This window comes from Medicago truncatula, chromosome 7 (assembly GCF_003473485.1).
Source record: "Medicago truncatula cultivar Jemalong A17 chromosome 7, MtrunA17r5.0-ANR, whole genome shotgun sequence".
NCBI classification, from domain to species: Eukaryota; Viridiplantae; Streptophyta; class Magnoliopsida; order Fabales; family Fabaceae; genus Medicago; species Medicago truncatula.
The window spans coordinates 1,219,792-1,244,836 of NC_053048.1; the positions used below are offsets into that span (position 1 = coordinate 1,219,792).

The 25,045-nt window shown below is 33.3% G+C and overlaps 2 protein-coding genes across 2 annotated transcripts; one reads left to right on the forward strand and one right to left on the reverse strand.

Annotated features, from left to right (window-relative positions):
* The first annotated feature begins 13,962 nt into the window (after positions 1–13,962).
* On the forward strand, positions 13,963–16,740 carry LOC25499829 (probable leucine-rich repeat receptor-like protein kinase At1g35710). The gene is made up of 2 exons (XM_013592376.3): positions 13,963–16,033; positions 16,225–16,740. Exons 1-2 carry the CDS (start codon positions 13,963–13,965, stop codon positions 16,608–16,610), a joined length of 2,457 nt encoding a protein of 818 aa, XP_013447830.3. The 3' UTR covers positions 16,611–16,740.
* Positions 16,741–17,433: 693 nt separating this feature from the next.
* LOC25499830 (uncharacterized) lies at positions 17,434–21,295 on the reverse strand. The gene is made up of 4 exons (XM_024770389.2): positions 21,141–21,295; positions 19,660–19,775; positions 19,248–19,538; positions 17,434–18,714 (listed from the first exon to the last, which is right to left on the reverse strand). The coding sequence occupies exons 2-4, from the start codon at positions 19,765–19,767 to the stop codon at positions 18,181–18,183; spliced, it is 933 nt and encodes a 310-aa protein (XP_024626157.1). The 5' UTR covers positions 19,768–19,775; positions 21,141–21,295; the 3' UTR covers positions 17,434–18,180.
* Between the last annotated feature and the right edge of the window lie 3,750 nt (positions 21,296–25,045).

Here is a 25,045-nt window from a genome sequence, read left to right on the forward strand (position 1 = left end):
TGCAAGCAGATAAAACATGACAGCAAATACCTCCAATGCTTCATTTTCATATCCATTGACTCCATAGCCATTTATCGAAGTATTCCACAAACCTGTATCTTTTTCCGGCACCTCCTCAAAAACCAATTCCGCGTTTCCAATTTCTCCACATTTTGCATACATATAAACCAATGCATTACGCACATGAACAGACCCATCAAGTTGGTTTCATTTTACAAACTCATGATGAATCCAACCACCCAAATCCAAAGCACTCAAATCAGCAACAGTAGGTGTATCAAGTGCAAGTAAAGGAGTCTCACATTATCACGTTAAATGGAAAAATGAATTTTGAGCATCATATAAATGAAAGAAACCACATACCAATCCGTTTGTATGGCTAAATGCTCAAAATCCAATGTCATGATCCCTAATTATTTTTCTTCCCCTCATAATTCAACATAAGTTACACTTATGTGTGCTAGATAGTATTTATTCATTAACATTTAATTCCTTTTCTTTGGTGAAATAGTTTCTTCTTTTCTATAAACATGACAGGAAAGATAAAATAGCATATATACGCAAACTGGTTCATGTATGTCTCTAACTGTTAATCATGGACTTTTTTACACAAGGCACAATAATTTCCTTTAGCTGTGAGTTGATGTGCATCTGATGCAGTTATTATCATCTCTTTTTGTGCATCTGAATCTGATGCAGTTTTTGGCGTGTCTCGTTGTGAATGATCTGATGTAGTTTCAAGTGCAGGTGGAGGAATCATGTTATCCACACTTGAGTGCTGCACTACATGATCAACAAGTGACCCTGTGTTTCCTACGAACATCAACCATAAAATTTTGACAGCAATGAGAAGATTATTAACCTTTACATCCTTATATGATGGGGCATCATGCTTCCATGGTACGGCCATGTTGATAGTGCTGCATACAATTTACTTGGAAATATAATTATTTTATTTTAAATGTTGAATAATTTTTCATTGGAAGCTCATGATTACTTGAAGGTATCAAGAATAGAAACATAGAATGCTTCAGAATCTCTGATATCTTTCTCAACAAATTGCTTGTACAGTTTATCCATTACCAAACTCAACACATGGGAAGTTGACAATCCTGTGATGCAAAATTAAAATGATAAATCATTAACTAGTAGACAAATAAGTGTATATTATGAAAGTTAAACAAATTCATTGTTGACCTTTTCCTCTCATTAAACCTGTGTTCATCCCCATAATCCTTTGTATGACTGTATTTTAACAGTACAGAAGCAATCAGTTATGATGAGTTCAACAAATAATGTGGAACAGAAGCATTTGTTGAGTTAACTAATAGTATCTCTTCTGTTTCCTTTAAAGGAAGGAATTACTTTATAGTTTAAAATTTATGTAATACATCAGCTTTTTTACTGTTTAGTGGTCTGATTCCTGGCATGGAATAACTTGTAATTTAAGTAATATAATTTCTTTAGAGTGTATTAATCCATTTGCATTCACTCACAGTTGCACTTTTTTATCCTTATTTTTTACTTAGGACACCAAAACATTCATGTTGTCTGTGTTTGACAAGCATTCATGTTGAACACTTCACAATTAGATATTGATAACATAGGTGAGAGTACTATTATAATTAGATATTAGTAACATTTTTTAATTTCTAAAGGAAAAATTCACAGACAGTATTGCAGTAATGATAGTTCTGTCATTTGAAATGTCCAAGTCATAATTGCAAACACCAAAACAGAAGGACACTATGAACATTTGGAGCTTTTGTAAGGCTGTAAAGAGGCTTTGGTTGTAACTCTTAATATTTGGGTTTGAGCGTTCCACTTACAAACATATTTTCAGGCCATATCTTATCTAATATAGAACTCTCAACGATAATATATACAATAATCTTATAAACTGTCGACATTTGTTTTTCCATTTAGCATCATAATCATTCCAGAAGAACACCAAATACTTGCAATCATCCTGATAAATTAGACATTTTCAGCAGACCTATGTAAAGTTCTAACTTACATCTAAGCTTTCAATTATTTCAAAGTGCATCTGTATATTTGTAGGCTTATCACCAAAATAATACCTTGCTAAAACATCTAACTTCGCTCCACTCTTGCCGGCTTCCGATTCAAGCAGAAGCAACATTTTATCCTTTTCCTTCTGTATCCAGACTCGCTGCTCGTCAGTCCATTGCCTCAGCGTTCCATGAAGCACAAAACGGAGTTGGCGTGCTCCTTGTATGAGCCTTTTGGAGATTCTCTCAAATACATCATGGTTTGTTAAGTATGCACCAGTTGAGTTCAAACCAACATCAACATAATGAATCTCACTGATGCTGTTCAGTAAGGTTTCTTTTGTTTTAAGTACTATATATGCAAATGTCATGAGCTGAACTCACATTAGGTCCGATATCTACGAAGCCAAGTTCAGTAACTATCTGATTAATTACAGTCCCGCCTTTGCTAAATCCAAGGATAATTGTTTTAGGGGTGAAGCAAGATGGAATGTCTACTTTCCCTCCTGAAATGATTTTTTTTACCTGTGTTACAAGTTGGAATCCTTTAGGCTCCTGACATAGTATAGCAACGTTATGAATCACAAATCGCAGAAAATAGCATAGAGCAGACAATAGCTTTTCATTCAAATTTCTCTGCACCGCTACATAACAACATTGGAAATAAAAACTTTATGACATGGATACTTAATAATGGTTTACATTTTAAACCATTAAGACAGATATTCTTCTACTTCAATTATGAACGAACCACACATTAAGATAGGACTTTGTAGAGCATATGAGAAAGAGAAGAACCATTTCTTACTTCTTGAAGAAAATTAGATAGAAGTGAGACGGTTGATGTAGATACCGGGAATCCAGTTGCATGGTATGACCTTGGTTCTCCATATTGATTCACAGATGGTATAAAGTCCTTATAGACAGCTAACGGTCCATTGAAAACAGAAGCTTCAATTGCCAGTGTATTTTGCTTTGATAGTAATCTTTTTTCTCTCTTCTGCTGTCCAGAGAATAAAAACCGAGCTCATGATGGTCCCGTAGAAGGTTTTCATGATGATGCCGTAGGTAAGTTATAGTGTGAATCAAACAAGGTTCAAGAGTTACGTGCACAACTATTCATCTTTACTTGCATGTGTTTATTGAGTATGTGATTATGACCATTTTACAAACTAACTTCAATCAATTGTTATATGTTTCTACATTCCATGAGATTCTTAATTTTTAATCCGACATTCGATTTAATTGAAATGAGAAGGTAATGCTGATAATGTTGGGGAGATCAAGTTAAACGATATGTGGACATCTGTAGATCATCATAAAGATAATGATAAATCCTTCATTGACCTCATTAATAATGTTGAAGCGTTGTTGTCGCAAGTTGAGAATTTGTAAACTCGGATTGATACCGTGAAAAATGAAAATCCTGGAAAGTTCTGTTCTGGAACTCAATCAAACATAATTGGGCCATCTAATGGATTGAATCGTTCCGTTCATAATTCTGCTTCTTTTCCCGGTAAAGAAATTCCGGTTCCAGGTAGTTTTGCTAATACTTCATCCCAGCATAACTCTGAGTTATATGCCGAAGATCAACTTTTGACCGACAATGCATTATCAACTTTTATAACCCAGTTTATCTATATTCTTTGTTCAAACATTTAAGTGTTGTCAACCGCAGATCACAGAAAATTGTAGTTTGCTCAAATTCTCATACACTACAATGTTATAGCCCCGCTATAGCCTTTATTTGACAACACTACTAAATAGCGTACCGTGGAAAAATAACAATTTGTTCAAACCCCGCAATGCTATAGCCGCTATTTGACAACACTGGTACTTTTACTTTTAATGTTTGGAGTTGATAACAATTCGTAGAATGGAAAACTTTCCCCAACACTGGGCATATCTAATATAAACAAATTATATTTGCCTATGTTTTCAATTTTTGCATGTTCAGTTTCTTTTGTGGTTGCCTGCGCATTTTAAAATTTACAGATGGGGTGCAGTTTACTTGTTCAGTTTCTTCTGACGTTCTTCTTTCTAGTGTTGATGGGGTGCAGGACCTGTCCATTAATGTGGATAAGCAAATGGTAACATATCAACTTCCAAGAATTGTATTCATCAACAGTCTTGACTACAAGGAAGCAGATCCGTGGGAAGTTGTAGATCAGGTAAACTTAATTAGATTAATGGATTTGAGGTCATTATAGATGATTCTTATGTTTTTTATCCAAGATAGTAAGCGGCATGTAGCGCCGAACCCCTTGTTTATTTTATAAAAGAACTTCAATAACTCAATGTGAACCATATTAATTAAGATGTTTGCGTATTGTTCCAGATTGGCACGCATATTTTTGGTTTGCATTCATTCATGTCATTGTAAGTGTCTTCTTAAATTTGTTTGGATCTTTTCTATTGACCTTTATGCATACTCATGTATATAAATTAATGTCCAATCAATTTGGTTTTCTTGTAACAGAGGATGTACAGACATGTATTTGTAACAGGGTATGCATAGTCAAAGAATGTTGAATAGATTCTGAATTTTGATGATGTTTTGGCGACTTGAGACTTTTCACGATTAGCGACCTTAGGACTAGTGAGAAGTGTAAATTGCAATGATTATAATCATTATTTTTTGTTTTCTTGTTGTAGCTGTATGTTTGAATACATTAGGACTAGTAAGAATTATTAGTTTTTCTTTCGTTACTCCCTACCAAAGATGCTGTAAGAACTTCCATATTAGCAAAGAACTGGAGGTACTTGTGGGCCTACTTATCTGGCTTTGATTTTTAAACTTTTCATCGTCTGAATGAGTCAAGCCTCCAAAATCAGAAAAACAGGGAAAATTGCCTCTTAGATCTAGTTGAAAGATTACTATTGATGCATTCAAAGTTAAATCCTTAATATCTTCTGCTTCAAATCACAATATCCAATACCTTGAACTTTCAAAGGTGCTCCAAATGTTAAGTTTATGTTACCACATAGTTTCTCAGCTTTCGAGTCATTGAACGAACTGCATTTAGGACTCAAGTTCACTCTAAATATTCCTAGTGGTATTCATTTTCCTGCCTGAAGGAAATAGTTTCAGATGTTACCTTTTCAAATGAGAACTCGGTTCAACAACTTTTTTCTGGGTGCCCTAATTTACAAGAGTTAGAATTGTGTTATTGTTATTATTGGGAGAATATAAAGCAGATCAGTGTTAAAATTTGCACATTAAGAAAGTTGACGATCAGTGTCGATTATGATCATGAGATGACATTCAAGATTGATGTTGTGAATCTTGAATTGTTTTCTTTTGATAAATTGTTTTCTTTTGATTTTACTTAGGTTGCAGGGACATATTGGAGTATTTGAAAGATGTGTATGTTATTATAAAAAGGGGTTGGGATTTTGACCTGAAATTATGCTGAGCTTCTCCTTCGTATATATTTGTTTTCATTGTTTCAGTTCCAGCTACTATGATGATGAATCTTCTGATGATGAATCTGATGAGGATGAAGTGAGTAAGAATACTTTTCATTATAGGGCAACACTAGTAACACCTCCTAGTTATTAGTGGTCGTTTCATTGTTAGGTGGAACACCTAGAATGCCTTTGTCAAATTTTCGTCATTGTATTCAGGCTGCAAATTCTGAGGTGCTCCCTGTTACAGGTAAGAATGGACATGCTCTGCTTGATAAATTGTTTTCTCAATGATTACATCCTCTCCTTATTGTTAGTTCTTTAAATTAAGGACTCAGGCTATAGTGAACCTATTATGCTATTTCCTTTTCTTAATCGATATGAGATGTTGTGGATTCTAAAACATGATAAATACAATCTTGTAATTTCAGAGGCACGTTGGAGGACAAGTTGTGAAAGGACAGAAGTTGTGCTATGGCACGTCTCCGTGGTTCCGAGTCTGTACTTTTGTCTTCGATTATTTTCTGCTAAATTGTTATGTATTATAGCGGATTGAAAAATGTATGTTAGTTCCAAGAACATGTGTCGTATCTTTATTTCTGTTGTTACATTGCTTGTAATAAACTCAATTGTTCAGAAGCACCAAATCAGTATATGGAGAAGAAGGGATATATCTCAGTAAGTGGTTTTAATTGAGTTTTTTTGGCTAGGATAGTGCAAGCGTGCACTGATAATCAGTGATTGTGAATCAATGACTATTTATCGACATTTTAAGTATATTTTTCACAATCTAGCTTAATCACTTTTTGATTAGATACTAAAAAAATAAAATTATAATAATATAAATAGCTAGGAAGAAACTACGAAATTGCTAGGAACTTGCGGTTAGACATTTACTTTAAAAATTTTGTGTCAATATCCTAGCCAAATAGTTAGGAAATTTAAATTTTGAATAGTATTATGCTAGGTATTAGTTTGAAAATAGCTAGGAATTTTTAAATATTAGTTGCAAATAAGCTAGGAAATATTTTGCTTGGTAATTTGCCGCCAAATCCATGCTACGGTCAATATGACAGCTAAATCACAACTAAATGGTAGGTAAATGAGTTTTGCTAGAATTAGCTACAGGTTAGCTATGACTTATTTCGTAGCAATTCCATGATTTTCTTGTAGTGGACATGGTCACTGATAATGCTGTTCCTAATGCTCATTCTATTAAACCATGTTCAACATCCAAGACACATTTCCCTAGGAACACAAGGAGGGTAAGGAGGAAGTTTGGTCCTTAGAGTTTGATTATTTCTTCAAGAGTTTGTGGATGCAAATGAGTTACGACATCATAATCATAATGTGTAATTCTGATTTAGTTGGTATATATTTTGATGCACGAAGAAACGAGTTCATTATTACATTATGTGAATATGTGGATCATGTTCTTTCTTAAAGGATGCTTTTATTTTTAGAGAGAGTAAACAGCATTGAATCTCCAACAATTGAGAAGAGAGGACTCAACATTAAGGTATGAGAATTGAGATGTTGAGTGGTGCAAAAGAGGTGCAATGTTTAAATTTCAGCGTGTATTTCAAGTAATGTTCTCAATGTTTTGATGATTGCCCCTCAATTTTGCATTTTTCCCTGTTTCTTTGCTTCACAAATTTACATCACCTTCACCTCATTTCTCTATTCTTAGGGAGTGCAACATTTGAGTTTGGTTCTATTTTTATTTAAAAAGATGTTAAGAGTCAATTAAATTTATATCAATTTGATTTGGTTTCAGATCTTCTATTTTTTATAAATAAACCGATACAAACTAAATCGATGATATTGTTTTTTTTCGGTTGTTCGGTTCAACGACTCAACAACAAGAAGAGAAATTAACAACATCGCACAAGACGGCGAACTACACGTCGTCACATTCAGACGATTGATATCACGAAGAAAAAAAACTAGATCTATGTAAAAAACACTTATTTAAATTGAAATAGATAAAAAAAGATGAAGATACCCAAAACCACCTCGTCAATGAAGAAAATGGATGGGAGGACCTAGAGAGTAGTGGCAGAGGGAGGGGGCTTTGGAGGCCATGGTCCCCCTTTGTTTTTAATTTTTTTTTTATATACTACAATTAAACTATATTATAATGTTTCATAAAATATATATTAGGCTATGGTCCTCCAATTAATCTAATTAAAATGTTCACTATGTCATTAGATTAACTGACAACTAATATCATTAGTTTTATATGTTATATTATTTTAAATTATCTCATATGGTCCTTTCCACGACATATTTTAAATGGAATGAAATACAATGGTATAGCTTTGCAAAATAAAAGACTATTTTAAAGCAAATAATGAGCAAATTAAAACCTAAAATAAGAATAGGGGATTAAAATATAATTTAGTCCTTAATGGATTTTATTTTCCTAGAACAAAAATCTAATGTCTTTTACACTGGTACAAAAGTTCTTATAATTAGTCAATCGTCGTTCTTTTTTTATTTTAACCCTTCGATTCTCAAGATAAAGCGGTCATGGTGATTGGGAGTTCGGTCGAGAGGTAACTAAAGTTTGGCAAAAATTTATCCTGAATAATTTTTCATTTACTAAAAACATATTTAACCCTAGAACATAAGCACTATTATTTTACTATTTTTATACAAGGGTGTTTTTGTTTTCTCGTCCTACTTAATGTTATTTTTTTTCCTACTATTAAGTCAATACTTGAATGATAATTATACTTGCCTATTAATGTCTCTCATACTGAATATTTATAAATTTCTTTGGAATTGCTAAAAAATCCTTAAGAAACAAGAAAATATTAGTTTAGTACTTTAGGGTTTCTTATATATCTTTTGCATTATTTTTTTTTAATCAAATTATGTTCCTTATTCGCTAAAAAAATATTCCTTGTATTCGACCCCCCTAATCTTAAATTCCTGACTTCGCCCCTGCTAGAGAGAGAAAACTAGGACCGACTTTACCTTCATTTTCTTTTATTTTTCTCTCATATTATCTACTTTATCTTCTTTTATTTTCCTTAAAGACTGAAAAGTAAATTTTTTTCTGCTCAAGCACTAATTTGGAACTTAGAGTTTTTCTTAAGAATAAATTAGTTTCACTCAAAAGTAAAAATATTACTTGCAAAGAAACAATGTTTTATCCGTTGGAGAAGGTTAACAAATCTCCTTTGAACATTGGTTAAAGTACTAAAATACTCCTAAGTTTGCATAAAAATAATGTAATTATTACTCTCTTCAACTCATAATATCAGAGTTTTTTTTTTCTTCATGGTATAAGTGAAAGAGAGAGAAAAATGATCGGTTTTGAATGTCTTGTCAAGTGTTGGTGCATTTTTCATCATTATAAATACAAAGTAGAATATATCGAATTGAGGATAATGAAAATAATATTAATTAAAGTTATAATTGAAAAAAATAATTAAGATTACATTGAAAAGTGAAATGTGTCTATTAACTTGAGAAAATATTTTTTTTGTGTGCAAATAAATCTGTTATTTTGGACGAAGAGATAAACCAAAAAACTTGTATTACCAATACTAGATTTGTTATTTGTAGTCAATATTGTAAGAGTATTCGTTAGCAAAAAAAAACACTAAAGTTGACTTATTGACAAAGAAAAACTCGCACACTAAAGAAAACTAATGCACAAAATCTAGACCACGTCAAGAGGAAGATGTTTCCTTCATTGGCCCCTCACATAACCAATAATACATAGTGCTTATGTGACCAGCCAAGAGACTCCACAAATCTAGGCTGGTCACGATCAAGGAAAAATCTAGATCAGCCTCTTCCTTCATTGACCAAGAGAGTCAATCCTAATAGTGTTTTGTTCAACGTGAATCAAAACAATTTCAACCCTAGTGTTGTTGCCAAGAGAAATTCTCTATAAACCCTAGTTTGTATGTTGGCTTATATTTTGGTCAGTTATGTTCAACGTGAATCAAAACAATCTCAACCCTAGTGTTGTTGCCACGAAGGTATTACCTGGGAACCTAAATCTTTGGCAAATTCCGCAGGAACAGATTTCCAACGGAATTTTCACTTAAACCCGCACGTAAATCCGCAAGCAAATTGAGAGTTTTTAGTAGTGGGAAAACGGTTCCTTCATTGGGGCCCTCACATAACGAATAATACCACATACAGGATGGAAAAACAAAATCATGTCTCCTTCAAGACTTGTTGCTAAGGAGATAAAGTTGCATTCTCTAGGGATATTACTTTCAATTTTTCATGTCCACGCATACTAGGCTTATCTTATGCAGTGATATATACGTAGCACAATTAATCAATCAAAATATCAAATTGTAATGAATGAATTGACCAGGTTACATAACATTATAAAGGTTTTTGATGGTCATTCATTAGATCTCAAGAAAAAAAATAAAAACGAACATGACAAATAGTTAGTTTCTAAATTTCTTTGGTCCAAAATGTAAGGATTGGTAATTATAGGACCAAAATGAAAGAAAAAAAAAATATTTAAGGAACTAAGCATTCAATTCAACATATTATATTCTAATCTTAAATATTATGTGCGCGTGTTAGATTGTGTCATTGCACTGCCCAACATTAAATTATGTGAGAGAAGACATAACATTGAATGTCTAACAACAATAGAGAAGAGAGGACACAACCTTAGGTTAAGAGAGTGTTGGGTGGTGCAAAAGAGTTCCAATGTTTCAATTTCAAGGTGTTCAAAAATTATATAAAATAAAATGTAGTTAATTGATTTTTTCATTCCTGTTTCTCTGCTTCACAAATTTACATCACCTTCACCTCTTTGCTCTATTCTTAGGGAATGCAACAGTTCAGTTTGGTTCTATTTTTATTTAAAATATTTTTTGAAGTCAATTAAATCTACATCGGTTTCATTTGGTTTTAATTTTATAAATGAACCAATACAAACTAAATCGACGATATTTGGTTTGTTTCAGTTGACCAGTTCATCTAAAATTCGATTGAATAACTCATCTTTTCAATATAAAACAAATGAACACAACAACAAAAAAAAGGGAAATCAAACAACACCGCACAAGACGATGAACAACATATCGCCGGATTCATACGATGAAATCACGAAGAAAAAACTAGATATATGCAAAAATCACTTGTTAAAATTGAAATAGAGAGAAAAAGATGAAGATGAGTGGTTTCGGGTCAAAATTTGACCCAAAGCCACCTCGACAATGAAGAAAATGAAAGTAAGTATCCAGAGAGAGAAAACTAGGGCCGACTTTTACCTTCATTTTCTTTCATATTATCTACTCTATCTTCTTTATTTTCTTTAAAGACTGGAAATAAGTTTTTTTCTTCTAAAGCACTAATTTGGAACTTAAGGCTTTTCTTAAGAACAAATTAGTTTCCCTCAAAAGTAAAAATACTACTTGCAAAGAAAACGATGTTTTATACATGGAAGTACAAAAATACTCGTAAGTAAGTTTTCATAAAAAGAACAATAATGATAACTGAACATAAAACAGATGACACAAATACGACAGCAATGGCAATTTTGTAATTATCATTAAAGTCCAAGGGCAAAACAAACTTTCACTCACTCTTCTCTCTTTCCACTTCTGCCATCGTTCTCTCTACTTCCTCCTTTCATGTCTTCTCTCCTCTCTCCCTTCATTCTCTCTCTCTCTCTCTCTCTCTCTCTCCCCTTGACTTTGGTGGTGAAGGCGGACGATGTGGGAAGGATTGAGGTGGAGGAGGGAAGTCGTGATGGTGGTGAATGGGGATGCAGGAGGCGGCAAGGAGAAGAGAGGCGTTTGCAAATCTGAGTCGGACGGCTACAAAGGCGGCAAGGAGGGAGGAGATGACTGGTTGTGGTTAGATCTGACGAGCTGCGGATGACGGTGGCTGGCCGGACGGTTTGAGAGATGTGGTGGTGAGAAAGAGAAAGCCGGACAGGAGGGAAGGAAAGGAGAAAAAAATAAATAATTGGTGTACAAATACTGTATAATATACGATGAACAGTGTATGATGTCTAATTTGTGTTTGTATTTTGGTGTCAAGTTATCATTCCTCTAAAAAGAATGGTATAATTATTACTCCCTTCGTCTCATAATATCCAAGTCTTTTTTTAATTTCACATATATTAAGGTTCATTTCACATATATTAAGAAAAAGGTGTATTAGTGAAAGAGAAAAAAAACCGATTTTGATTGTCTTGTCAAGTATTGGTGTATTTTCTATTATTTTAAATACAAAGTAGAATATATCGAATTGAGAGTAATGAAAATAATATTAATTAAAATTATAATTAGAAAAAATAATTAATATTACATTAAAAAGTGAAATGAGTCAATTTTTTTAGACAATTTTTTTTGTTTACAAATAACTCGGTTGTATTTGGACGATTGGACAAACCTTAAGACTTGCATTACCAAAACTATCTATTAGTAGATTTTTTAGTCGATATTTTAAGAGAACCGTTAGCAAGAAACACTAAAGTTGACTCATTGATGAAGAAAAACTTGCACACTAAAGGAAACTAATGCACAAAATCTAGACCACGTCAAGAGGCGACTTGAGAGGGAGAAAATGCATGCATATCAGACGTAACCAATGGGGAAATAATTTTTTACGCAAAACAAAATGGGTCAACATTTTAAATGGAGAGGAAGTTGCTTCCTTCATTGGGCCCCCTCACATAACCAACAATACCACAAACTGGATGGAAACAAAAAACATGTCTCCTTCCAGACTTGTTTTCCAAGGAGATAAAGTTGCATTCGCTATGGATGTTGCTTTCAGTTTTTCATGTCCATACACGTGGAACAAATCCATGAATTAAAATATGAAAATTGGCGTGTGAGAATGAGAATGACCAACCTGCATGCTAGTCACACTAACATTTTGATAAAATATAGCTCTTAATCTTCCTAAAAGAGCTGATTTTGGGGTACCTCCTACGAGGTATGACTACGAGGACATGGTTTCTTATGCTTTACAGGTTGCAGAGGAAGTGATTCCTCAAGAGCCGTCCACTTTTAAGGTAAACAAAATGGGTACAACAGACAATCCAGCTGATATGTTTACCAAGTCAGTTCCGTAGGGCAGGTTTCAATATTGTTTGAACTTGCTCAATGTTAGAAGTTGTTGATTGCCCTGGGAGGGGCAAGGCCTGAGGCAGAGCAGGCTCATCTGGACATTCTGTGTAATGCATCTGGCACATATATGGTACTTCAAGTATATCTGGTGCATCTGATTATGGCACATTTGGTACTTCAAGTACATCTTATGCATCTGGTTACCTGGAGAAGATTCAAGTCAAGGTGGAGATTTGTGAAATATGCCTTGAATTAGTGTTGGGAAAATGTCTCACATCTGATAATATTTGAATTAGTGTTGGAAAAACGTCCCACATCGGATAATATGAAGAAATATGTAAAGACTTGGCCATATAAATAAAAGCCTTGTGTGTTACCAATAGTTAGTGGGTTTTGCTATAGCTGGCACTACCTATCTGTAACTATTGATTATAGTGAATTCTTTTAAGTGGCTCTTCCCGTGGATTAGTCAGCACATTGTTGAATATCACTTTAAATCTTGTGTCATTTTTCCATTGTCTTTTATTATTATTGTCATTATTTTCGCGTCATGTTGTAACAAGCTTGAATGAAAATGTAAAATTTAAAGGTAAAAATACTCCATCCGTTTCATAATGAGTGTCACTTTAGCCAGAAAAAATTTGTTTCAAAATGAATGTCATTTTACATTTCCAATACAACTTTAATTGTTTTCTTCCAACTTTACCCTCAATAAATACTTCAACTTTTCTCTCACACAATTTTCAATGTAACTTTAAATTTGTTTTTTTTTTATAAAGTAAGGGTAGTTTAGTAAAAATGTTTTGTCTGGTGATTATTTCATTTTATTTCTTAATCTGTATGTCAAATAAACGACACTTATTGTGAAACGGAGGAAGTAATTAATTTTTGTGCATGTAAATGTGTTTTACGCTATTGACGAAGAAACTAATGCACAAAACTTTATACTAATTGAAATAGGCGACTTGGGAAACACATGCATTAATTATTGTACATATTCTTTTGTACTCTTTTCGTCTCTGAATATATCTAACAAATGGAGTACTATAACTAACTACAAATACTTTGATATAAATCAATTCATCCTCCTAATTGATACAATATACAAATTGTTAACAAATTCAATAATATAATTATTATTTTCATTTTTTGGGATTTAGATAAAGAGATTTTATATTTAGGATGCAAAATAATACGTAGATAAATAGATTTTATATTTAGGATCGAAAATAAGACTTGAGAAGAATTATTGAAGAGGTTAATTTGACATAAAGTTGTTGAACGTAAATGGAGGGGTAGATGCTTCCTTTATTTGGGCCCTCAAATATAACCAATAATCATATGTTCACACTTACTAGAATTATCTTATAAATGAATCAAATTAGCGTGTGACACATAAAGGTTTTTGATGGTCATTCATTAGATCCCAAAAAAAAATGAAAAATAAAATCAATTTCTTTGGTTCAAACATGTGGATGCTCTTTTTTCCTATTTGCGGTTTGATTGTTGGAATTGAATCTGCTGCTACTGTGACATCTCATCAACTTCAAATGGAAGCAAATGCTATATTGAATAGTGGATGGTGGAATGTGTCTGATGCACGCTTCATTATTCGTGATCGTTGTAATTGGCAAGCCATAACTTGCAACGTGGCTGGAAGCATAAAAGAAATTGTCATATACAATGATGATTATGAAAAAGTTGCGTGGGGGAATGAATTTCAAACACGCAATTTGTCTACTCTCAACTTGTCCTGTTTCAACAATCTAGAAACACTTGTTATAAGCTCAGTTGAACTACATGGGACTATCCCTAAAGAAATTGGTCATCTCTCTAAGCTCACTTATCTTGATTTGTCAGGCAATTATCTTAATGGTGAGCTACCTCCTGAATTGTGGTTGCTAAAAAATCTCACTTTCTTATATCTATCTTACAATAAATTCAAAGGTGAGATACCTTCTTCCCTAGAAAATCTAAAACAATTAGAAGACCTTGACATCTCTTACAACAACCTTAAAGGTCAGCTACCTCCGGAATTGTGGTTGCTAAAAAATCTCACTTTCTTAGATCTATCTTACAATATGTTCAAAGGTGAGATACCTTCTTCCCTAGGAAATCTAACACAATTAGAGGACCTATACATCTCTAACAACTATATTGAAGGTCATATTCCTTTTGAGTTGGTGTTCCTGAAAAATATGATTACATTTGATCTATCTAACAATAGACTCACTGACCTTGATTTCTCTAGCAATTATCTTAAAGGTCAAGTAGGAAATCCCAAACAGTTACAACTATTAAACATCTCTCACAACAACATTCAAGGTTCCATTCCTCTTGAGTTGGGGTTCTTGAAGAATCTCACTATATTAGATCTATCTCACAATAGACTCAATGGAAACTTTCCTATTTTTGTTTCAAATCTTACACAATTACAATACCTTGACATTTCCCATAATTTCCTTATAGGTACGCTTCCTTCCAATTGGTTTTCATCTAATAATTATCTACTTTCCATGGACCTCAGTCACAACCTCATTAGTGGTAAAATCCCTTCTAATATTGGAAATTATTACACACTTATTTTAAGCAATAATAATCTCACTGGAACAATTCCCCAATCTCTCTGTAATGTCGATTATGTGGACATTTCATACAATTGTTTGGAGGGTCCCATTCCAAATTGTCTTCAGGATTATACAAAGAATAAGGGAGATAATAATCTCAATGGAGCAATTCCCCAATCTCATTGTAATCACTCTATAATGTCTTTCCACCAACTCCATCCTTGGCCAACACACAAGAAAAATATTAAATTAAAGCATATTGTTGTCATTGTTCTTCCGATCCTTATTATTCTAGTCCTAGTCTTCTCACTTCTCATATGCTTGTATCGTCATCATAATTCAACTAAGAAGTTGCATGCAAACTTAACAAAAACAAAGAATGGAGATATGTTTTGTATATGGAATTATGATGGGAAGATAGCATATGATGACATAATCAAAGCAACGGAAGACTTTGACATGAGATATTGCATTGGAACTGGAGCATATGGAAGTGTTTACAAGGCACAATTACCAAGTGGCAAGGTTGTTGCCTTAAAGAAACTTCACGGCTATGAAGTCGAGGTTCCATCTTTTGATGAGAGTTTCAAAAATGAAGTGAGAATATTATCAGAAATAAAGCACCGACATATTGTGAAGCTTTATGGATTCTGCTTGCACAAAAGAATCATGTTTTTGATCTATCAGTACATGGAGAAAGGAAGCCTGTTCTCTATCTTGTATGATGATGTAGAAGCCGTGGAATTCAATTGGAGAACAAGGGTTAACACTATTAAAGGAGTTGCATTTGCTCTTTCATATCTTCATCATGATTGCACTGCTCCAATCGTGCATAGAGATGTATCTAGTAGCAATATCTTGCTAAACTCTGAGTGGCAGGCCAGTGTCGCTGACTTTGGCACAGCTCGACTCCTTCAATATGATTCATCCAATCGAACAATAGTTGCTGGAACTATTGGATATATAGCTCCTGGTAAATTTCAATATGATATTTTTTCTTTTCTTGTTCTGTTATTTTCTCTTCATTTTTATATGATGCACAACATGCATATTCATAATCCACATAAGTAACATACATGTTAATTAGTTTTTCATGCTAAATAGTAATTTTCAATTATTTTCTTTTGATTCTTTTAAATACTCATGTTTTTTTGATCAATGCAGAGCTTGCTTATACAATGGCTGTGAATGAAAAGTGTGATGTATATAGTTTTGGTGTAGTGGCACTTGAAGCTTTAGTTGGAAGGCACCCTGAGGATATATTGTCATCACTTCAATCAAATTCGCCACAAAGTGTCAAACTATGTCAAGTATTAGACCAGCGTCTTCCACTTCCAAATAACGACGTAGTTATACGTGACATAATTCATGTTGCCGTGGTTGCATTTGCATGCTTAAATATCAATCCTCGTTCTCGACCAACAATGAAACGTGTCTCACAAAGTTTTGTCACGGAGCTCACACCATTAAGCATTCCTTTGAGTGAAATTTCAGTGCAACAACTCACGGGTCAAGAACTGAAAGGATTATTTTATATTGGGAACCCCTGAAAGAAAAACTTCATAATGAATTAATTTGGGTGTGTTATTATTCAATGTTGACAAATGCTGTAAAATTTTGTTGTTCAGATATCTCAAATATATTTATAAATGTCTTCATGTTTTCTGATTTTGAATAAAATAGAACTACTTTTGGTTCCATTAATTATTATGTTAATGTAAATATGTAATTAAAAAATAAAGGTAATGCAATTACTTCAATCAAAATCTACAATTTCCACACAAAAATCTTGACGTACTAGGGGATTATTACTTTAATAACTGAATGAATGTTTTCATTTTTATACTCCATTTAGTCATTGTATGTTCTTTGATATTATTTTTTGAGTAAACCAAACTACTATTTTGGTCCCTGAAGTTGCTCATACACAAAGTACAGCAGTGAGTTATGGATAACTTACATGTAATTTCTAACAAACTATAGGCATTGATCAGTCACCAGTAACTTGCTTATAGGCAAAAGAGCCAAGGATTACGAGAGCGATAACCAAACAGAAATTAGTTCTGTTTGGCCAGAATCATGGACATACAAGAGGAACTCCTCTTCTGCAATCATACACTTTTATCATAATGATCCAAACAGTGAACTGAATTCCAATCAAGTTCTTTGCACCGTGATCTCCTGAATTGTAGCGGAGGTGGGTTGGCGTGTGGTTGAAGAAATGGAAAGCATGTTGGAAGAAGGAAGACCTTGAGAAGTGGAAGAAGAGATGAATTTGGTGAGAGGGTTGAGATTGTTTTGAAGAATGAAAACGTTGATTCCAAGTAATGTTTTCAATATTTTGTTATTTGACGATTGAAGTATGCTGAAACATTTTTGCTCTGTTTGAATCCATATTCTTCTTGAGTTGTTGTTGCGACTCATGAAGGTTAGTACATACTAACTGATTATCCACCAAAGAGCTTCTCATATAACAGGAGTTGAACTCACGCTCTTGCGAGGTATGAATCAACTCTTTGCAAACTGTATTAACATTTGTTCACAATTGAGAATCGTCTGTTAAACTAGTTTTGTAGAGAAAATAATTGTTCCAAAGATAATCATCCGAGCAGCACACGATATATTTACAATCATCCTGATTAGTAAAAATACACATATGCAGAAGCCATTTCACAGGGAAAAGATAAAGCTACTAAATAGTACACAATTGAATTAGATTCTGATTTACAGGACAGTGAAGAGCGATTAGGTACCTGGTCAATGGCAGAGGAACTTTTCGGCATAATGGAAAGTTAGTGTCCGCATAGATATGGCTTGAATATGGTTCATAATAAAATTAAACGGATCTTGTAGCATCATAGCTTTTTCATGACACATGCTAGTAAGAGTTTCTTTCCTCTTGTCAGTGACTTGTAAGCTCGTACAACAGAAGATCCACAAAGATACTATCGACCAAGCCAGCACCCATGTCATCAACAATTTCTCCACAAGGGTTCTCCTAACTTTCTTAGACCCAGTAAGTACACTGATAGTAATGTTGGTGGATTTTAAAAGTAGATGCCCCATATATTCAGCAAAACACCATATAAGTAAGACATTTCAGGAGACCTAGGTAGTGTACTAACTTACATCTAAGCTTTCAATTATTTCAAAGTGCATCTGCATATTTGGAAGCTTATCAGCAAAATAATACCTTGATAAAACTTCTAACTTCCCCTTGCTCTTGCTGGCTTCCAATTCAAGAAGAAGCAACATTTTATCCTTTTCCTTCCGTATCCAGTCTCGCTGCTCGTCAGTCCATTGTCTCGGCGTTCCATGAAGGACAAAGCGGAGTTTACGTGCTCCTTGTATGAGCCTTTTAGAGATTCTCTCAAATACATCATGGTTTGTTAAGTATGCACCAGTTGAGTTCAAACCAACATCAACATAATGAATCTCACTGATGCTGTTCAGTAAGGCTTCCTTTGTTTGAGGTACTATGGAAATCTCCTCATCAACTGAATTCACATTAGATCCAATATCTGCAAAGCCAAGTTCAGTAACTATCTGATTAAGTACTGTTCCACCTTTGCTAAATCCAAGGATGATTGTCTTTGGCTGATGAAAACAACAGGAAGGAGTGTCTACTTGCCTTTCTGAAATGATTTTTTTTACCTGCATCACAAGGATATTCAGAATATGGAAAGAGTTCAGGACAATGTAGTAATATTCTAATTGCAAGTTTATAACAGTGCAAACAAGGACTGTTTTTAGTATCGGAGAATCACAACAAGTGATACATCATGTCATCTAGCATATTGGTTCATGCCTTGGTTCATATGCGTCCATATCGTACAAAATAATCCTTAAGGCTCGTGACATACTATAGCAATGTTTTCAATCGCAGATCGTACAAAATAATGTTTGTTAAAATTCAACTTGACAGAAGTGCTATAGGGCACTACTTGACAACATTTTGTACTAAATAGTGTATCGCGGAACAATGGGGATTTGTTCAAATTTCTCTGCACCATAGCGCCGCTATGTAACAACACTTTCGTATAAAATATCAAAACCAAATAAAAAAAAGCTTTAGGACATGAAAATTAACAACGGTTTAGATTTTAAACTATCAAAAGTAGCATAATCATAGAAAATTTTAAGGCAGGAATTTGTAGCATATAAGAATGTGAAGAACAATTTCTTACTTCTTGAAGGCAATTAGATAGAAGTGAGACGGTTGATGTAGATGCCGGGAATCCAGTTGGATGGTACGACCTTGGCTCTCCATATTGATTCACAGATGGTATAAAGTCCTTATAGACAGCAAACGGTCCATTGAAAACAGAAGCTTCAATAACCCAAGCATTTATGAAAGGACCAAATTTGGACACGATAATTTCAGATAGTTTCTGTAAATCTGAAAGTTTCTCAATCACTGGGTTACTGGTCCTTTCAACTCGATCACCACAGAAAAAGATTGCATTTGCTATAGGCACCTGTAACAAATCAGAACAATATCAGGTAAGAAAACTGTTTCATTTTTTCATAAAGTGAAATGAAAATTCTATATAGACTATAAGCTTTTGGATTTTTTTTCATAAACTGGTACTAACTTACACTCAAAGTTCCTATTTCAGAAGAAAGGCAAAGAGATGCACCAACTCTAAGGAATGTCTCGCTGTTAGAAAGCAACGGGACTCTCAAAACTCTACTCCAGCGTTCCATTTAAAATTCTGCATAGAATGTTTGGCAGTAAACACATCAAATGTTGAAAGATGAGTGTATTGCTACTGCATAAAGGGGCATGAAACTAACAAGTCCAAATGTCCAATATAAACCACTCTTGTCAACAACAAATTCAAGAAAATATAGGTTTGTTCAAATTACACTACAGTGCTATAGGCCTATAGCCACAATTCGACAACAGTTAGTACAAAAAGTGTAATGCAGAATAATATCAATTCATTGAAACCTTTAAATTCCTCTATGCTATAGTGGCACGTCGCTGTTATAGTTGCTATTTGACAACACTTAGAACTAAATAGCATACCTTGAAACAATAGCAATTTGTTCAAATTTCGCAACGTTGCACTTGCTATTTGACAAGGCTGATATACGTACCAAGAAGTCCAATACATACATCATAAGAGCAGTGAATGCTATAAGTTGAATATATTACTATTGCATCAAACGAGCAAGTACAAATGTCCAATATAAACTACTGTTGTCAATCATGGATCACAATATAGTGTTTTTTTTTCTTCAATCAAATCAGTGCTGTCAATGGCAGAAGGCCAAAAACCCACCATATAAACACGGCAATGCATCATCATGGCAAACATCCCTTTTCAAATTGCCTATTGCGGTCGTCAAAAAACATACCACGCCATTCCAACATGGAGTCACCGTGGCCCCTAGTCAACGGTTCAAATTCTTCTACAGTATAGACACTATTTGACAACTCAAAGCATATGATTCTAGAGGTATCAAATTGATTTTAACATGTTTGATGACTCTCGAGCAAAGTTGATTTTGCATCCGGAATTGATTCTAACCTGAGGCTAGCAATTAGTAGCTTTTAAGTCTAAGCGCGATTTTTACACCTGATTTTTTTTTTTCCTAACTCTCTTTAATATGACAGCGCCATGGCTGCCATTTGATAACACAGGTTCAAATTCTTCTACAGTATAGCCTCCGTTTGGTTCCACGGTTGGAGGAGCCTTGTTTTGGTTGCTCAAGAATTGATTCTAACTTGAAGATAGAGTTAATAGCTTCTGCGTTTAAAAATCATTAGCCCGTTTGGATTAGCATTTTTTTTTTTGGTGGTGGCAGTTTCGAACCATGCATTATCCAAACCAAGTGACCCATGCTTATGATGACTGGATTATCATTTTAAAGCTTATACAAAAACAACTTACCTAAATAAATACATTTTTATGTATTATTTCACTGATAAAATCTTATAAATTAAAATAAAAACTTATTTATTTACATAACCTAACCTCTTACATTTAACAATTCATTCATTAATCATTATTAATCATTAGCATCAGACAAAAAAGAAAAACAGAAGTTACCGAAAACGATGAGAGACAAACCGTTTTGTTGGGTTTCGTAGTTTGGTCGGAGTTGCTGATGATTCTATGCTGCCGATGGAATTCTAAAGAGTCAAAATCACAAATACAATAATATTAATTTGTGATTTTGTTTGTTTGTTTAGGAATGTGTTTTTTTAGTGGTTTTTTTTGTAAGAATGTTTTTTTTAATGATTCTTGAGAAATATGTTTTTTTTTTTTTAAGGAAAATGTTAATAAGTGCCTTAAAAATATTGTTTAAGCAACATTGAAAATTGTATGGTTATGACTTTAACAAGTGTTTGACTTATATTTTCAAAACATAATTATTTTTTGTGGGTTCTTTAAGCAATGTTACTGGGACACTTGTTAACGAGGAATGTTAACATGTGATTTTGACTAAATGATACGAGTTTAATGGGAGTGAATTGATAGTTAAAACAATTCCGCACATGCAACTAATTAAAATATTTAAAATTGTCATCGATTAATGTATTTATTTTATATGTCAATTTTAAATGTTTTAATTAATTCTTTGTACAAAATTGATTTGAACCGTCAATACACCATCATTAAACTCGAATAATATATAATTAGAACATATGTTTAACATTCAATTTTTTATTTGAACATGACTCTTATATCATTTTTTAAAGAGTCTCGTTAACTAGTGTCTCAGAGCAATGATTGAGGAAACTATAAATAGAAAATTTGTTTTGAAATTATAAATTTTGACTTTTAATGAAGTAATAATTACACAACATTTTACTTTTTATAAAAAGTTACTTGTTTTGATTGTTAACCAATATTTAAAGGTACGGTTTAACATTCTCCTTTTTTAAAATGGGAGACTCGTGTAAGATTCATTCAATAAAATACGGGAGGGGGTTGGTGGGACAAGGATAGAGGATTGTGAAGCTAAGGATTTTCCCTCCTCAACTAAATTTCTCTATATGTAAATCAAACCCTTAACCGCTTAACGAAGAGAAGCAAATTTCTGTTCCCGTGAGCTTAACTCAGTTGATAGGGATAATATATAAACATATGTAAGGTTTGGGGTTCAAATCCCGACCAAGACAAAAAGAAAAGGAAGCAAATCTCTACCCGTTTGGATTGATGGTAATTATTGACAATAAAAATTATTGTTCCGTTGAACTTCGAAATCAAGTAAAAAAAAATAGATGGAATATCTTCTCCCGCTGAACCTGTAAGCATTTCTTTCTAGAAACACAACTTAATTGTTAGCTACAAAGCAGAAGTAAAAGAATAACAAAGCACCATCAGAAAGAATAAAATCATTAATTATATTGAGAATTAGGTATTGACATTCATTTTGCTACTGCTATTGTCTTTCTATCATTATATCATACATTGATTTTGACATTCATGATTATTGAAATGCTGGACATTTGGATGTTTGTTGTTGTTGTATATTTTTCAAGTGGGGACAACCTCATGTCATGTTTTTCTTTCAATGATTACCATGCATATTAGCTATAAATAATACCTCATGACATGTTTTTACTATATTGACGAGTACAATGAAATATTTATATATTTTTCTCTAATGAGCATGACTCAATTAAAAGGAAATTGAGTACCCTACTACCTACATTGATAAACAATGCTTAAGTTGTGGACTGAATCTGCAGGGGTCGTATTCGTGGTCGAGTTTATGGTCAAACAAAATTACAATATGTAAATGATTTGAAACCTATGATAGGTCAAATAGAAACTTTAGGATGTGTTTGGTCCACTTTGAACAAGAAACGATCGGTTTGATCTGGTTGTTGTAAAGTGCCTTCTATTTGTGATTGTGAGGAAAAACACAATCGTGACACGATTTAGCAAGCGTGTCACGATTTCGCAATGCCAATAGCATATTTTGCATGGTGTCCAATCGTGACACGATTTTCGGCCTGATGGGCAAATTTTCAGGATAAGGTTGGTCGTACCTTGGGTCGTACGCACCAAACGTGTCACGTATTGGCAAAACGTGACACGATTTTGACAGCTGAATACTGTTATATAAGTGTTTCTGTGCAGATTTTGAAGAAGAGGTTGAAGAGAGAGAAACTTGGGAAATCAAAGGAAGTAACTTTAGGGTTGAGGGTCTTTGATTAGAGTTCTCTTGGGTTGGGAAACATTGTAAACAACTTGGGTGAGTGAAAATCATTGAGTGTCTTGTTCATTTGTGAGATTGAGAAAATGGATAGAAATTAGGGTTGTTCTTTGTGAGCTTGTTGAAGCTAATTTCTTATAACCCATTTGTATCTCTTTGTAAGAACTCATTGATAGTGGATTGGAGAGATCAATCTCTCCCCCATATTAGGTCAAGTTTGACCGAATTGAGTCAACAATCTTTGGTGTGTTTGTTTCTCTTCTCCCTTTATCTTTTGCTTGTGGTTTTGTGTTTTTCATTTTGATTCCTAGATTAGATCTAGGTGTTATTATTGTTGTTATTGCTTGTGTTTACTTTGATATTAGTTACCACTTTCCTTTGCTCCACACATCATAGTTTGTATTGATGTGAGTTTTGATTCGGAATTCACAACATAGTTTTATTATATAAGTATTAAAATAATTTAGACTAAATTACCTTTTTGGTCCTCTAACTATTTAGTTGGTATCGGATTGGTCCTCTAACTAAAAATTGATTTATTTCGGTCCTCTAAGTTTCTCACGTTACTACATTTAGTCCTTTCTGTTAGTTTTATTCAAATAAACGTTAGAGTTTGTGTTATGTGGGTCCTCTAACTTTATTTATTAGCATCATTGTGGTCCTATTCCTATTATGATTAAATAGTGACGGGTATTATTGGTAACTGTTATGGTTCATATATATGTGTGAAATAGGAGGTCAGGTACCCATATAACACAAACCCTAACGTTTATTTGAATAAAACTAACAGAAAAGAGTAAATGTAGTAACGGTGAGAAACTTAGAGGACCAAAATAAATCAATTTTTAGTTAGAGGACCAATCCGATATCAACTAAATAGTTAGAGGACCAAAAATGTAATTAAGCCAATAATTTAAAAATTCAAAATTTCAATTTGGATAAGTGAACTCATGCAGTTTAATCTTTGTTAAATTTTAATCTTTCGATAGAATAGTTTTTGTCTCAAAACTGAGACAAACCACAGAGCATATACATCTAACTAAATTTTATTTTATATTTATATTTAAGCTTTAGGGTGCCACATACATAATTATAGATAAGGTTGTAATTGTATCAATAACTCGTTTAAAAAATAGGAAGAAGATAAGGTTGTAATTACATGTAAATTAGGTAAATAATAGGCTATCTTGCGCATGGTCCCTGCGCAAGAATGACACGCAAAAATTGAGAAAAAAATAGTTATTAAATGATTATTTATGTATTTTTTTTCCTAACGACTCTCTTAAAACAATAGAATACTTTTTTTCTTTTGACCGGAAAAAACATAATACTTTTTATTTACATTTATTTTATACGAATGAGTCAAACAAAAATTTATTGCATGCTTTCTCGAGAACATTATATATAGAACAATTGAGGTCATTTTATCTCAACCACAATATTTAGTTGATGAACATATTGTTCAAAAACGAAGCTCTCATTCTACAACAAAGTTTCAATCAACCATTTTCTTCGCATAAAGTATATCCTTTACTAAGAAGATTACAAGGTATAAAGCATTTGGATCATAACTCAAAATTAGTTATTTTAGTTTAATTAATTTTTATATGTTTTTTTTTTCTTTTCAAATTTTACATCAAAAATACTTCACGACGTTCGCTTCGTCAACATTAGCCAAAAAGAAGGCCCTCGTTCATAATGGATGCAACTCGCACTGGAAAAAAAAAATCCATATACTTCGATACTCAATTCCTTTATGAAATCATCAACTCCAACGAAATTCAAATTTATAAGGATCTTGAGTTAT

Coding starts and splice junctions, on each gene's coding strand:
- LOC25499829 (XM_013592376.3), top strand. CDS start 13,963: ATGTGGATGCTCTTTTTTCCTATTTGCGGTTTGATTGTTGGAATTGAA. Junction 16,034..16,224: donor TATTGGATATATAGCTCCTG/GTAAATTTCAAT, acceptor TGATCAATGCAG/AGCTTGCTTATACAATGGCT.
- LOC25499830 (XM_024770389.2), bottom strand. CDS start 19,767: ATGGAACGCTGGAGTAGAGTTTTGAGAGTCCCGTTGCTTTCTAACAGC. Junction 19,539..19,659: donor CTGAAATAGGAACTTTGAGT/GTAAGTTAGTAC, acceptor GATTTGTTACAG/GTGCCTATAGCAAATGCAAT. Junction 18,715..19,247: donor TATCTAATTGCCTTCAAGAA/GTAAGAAATTGT, acceptor CTTGTGATGCAG/GTAAAAAAAATCATTTCAGA.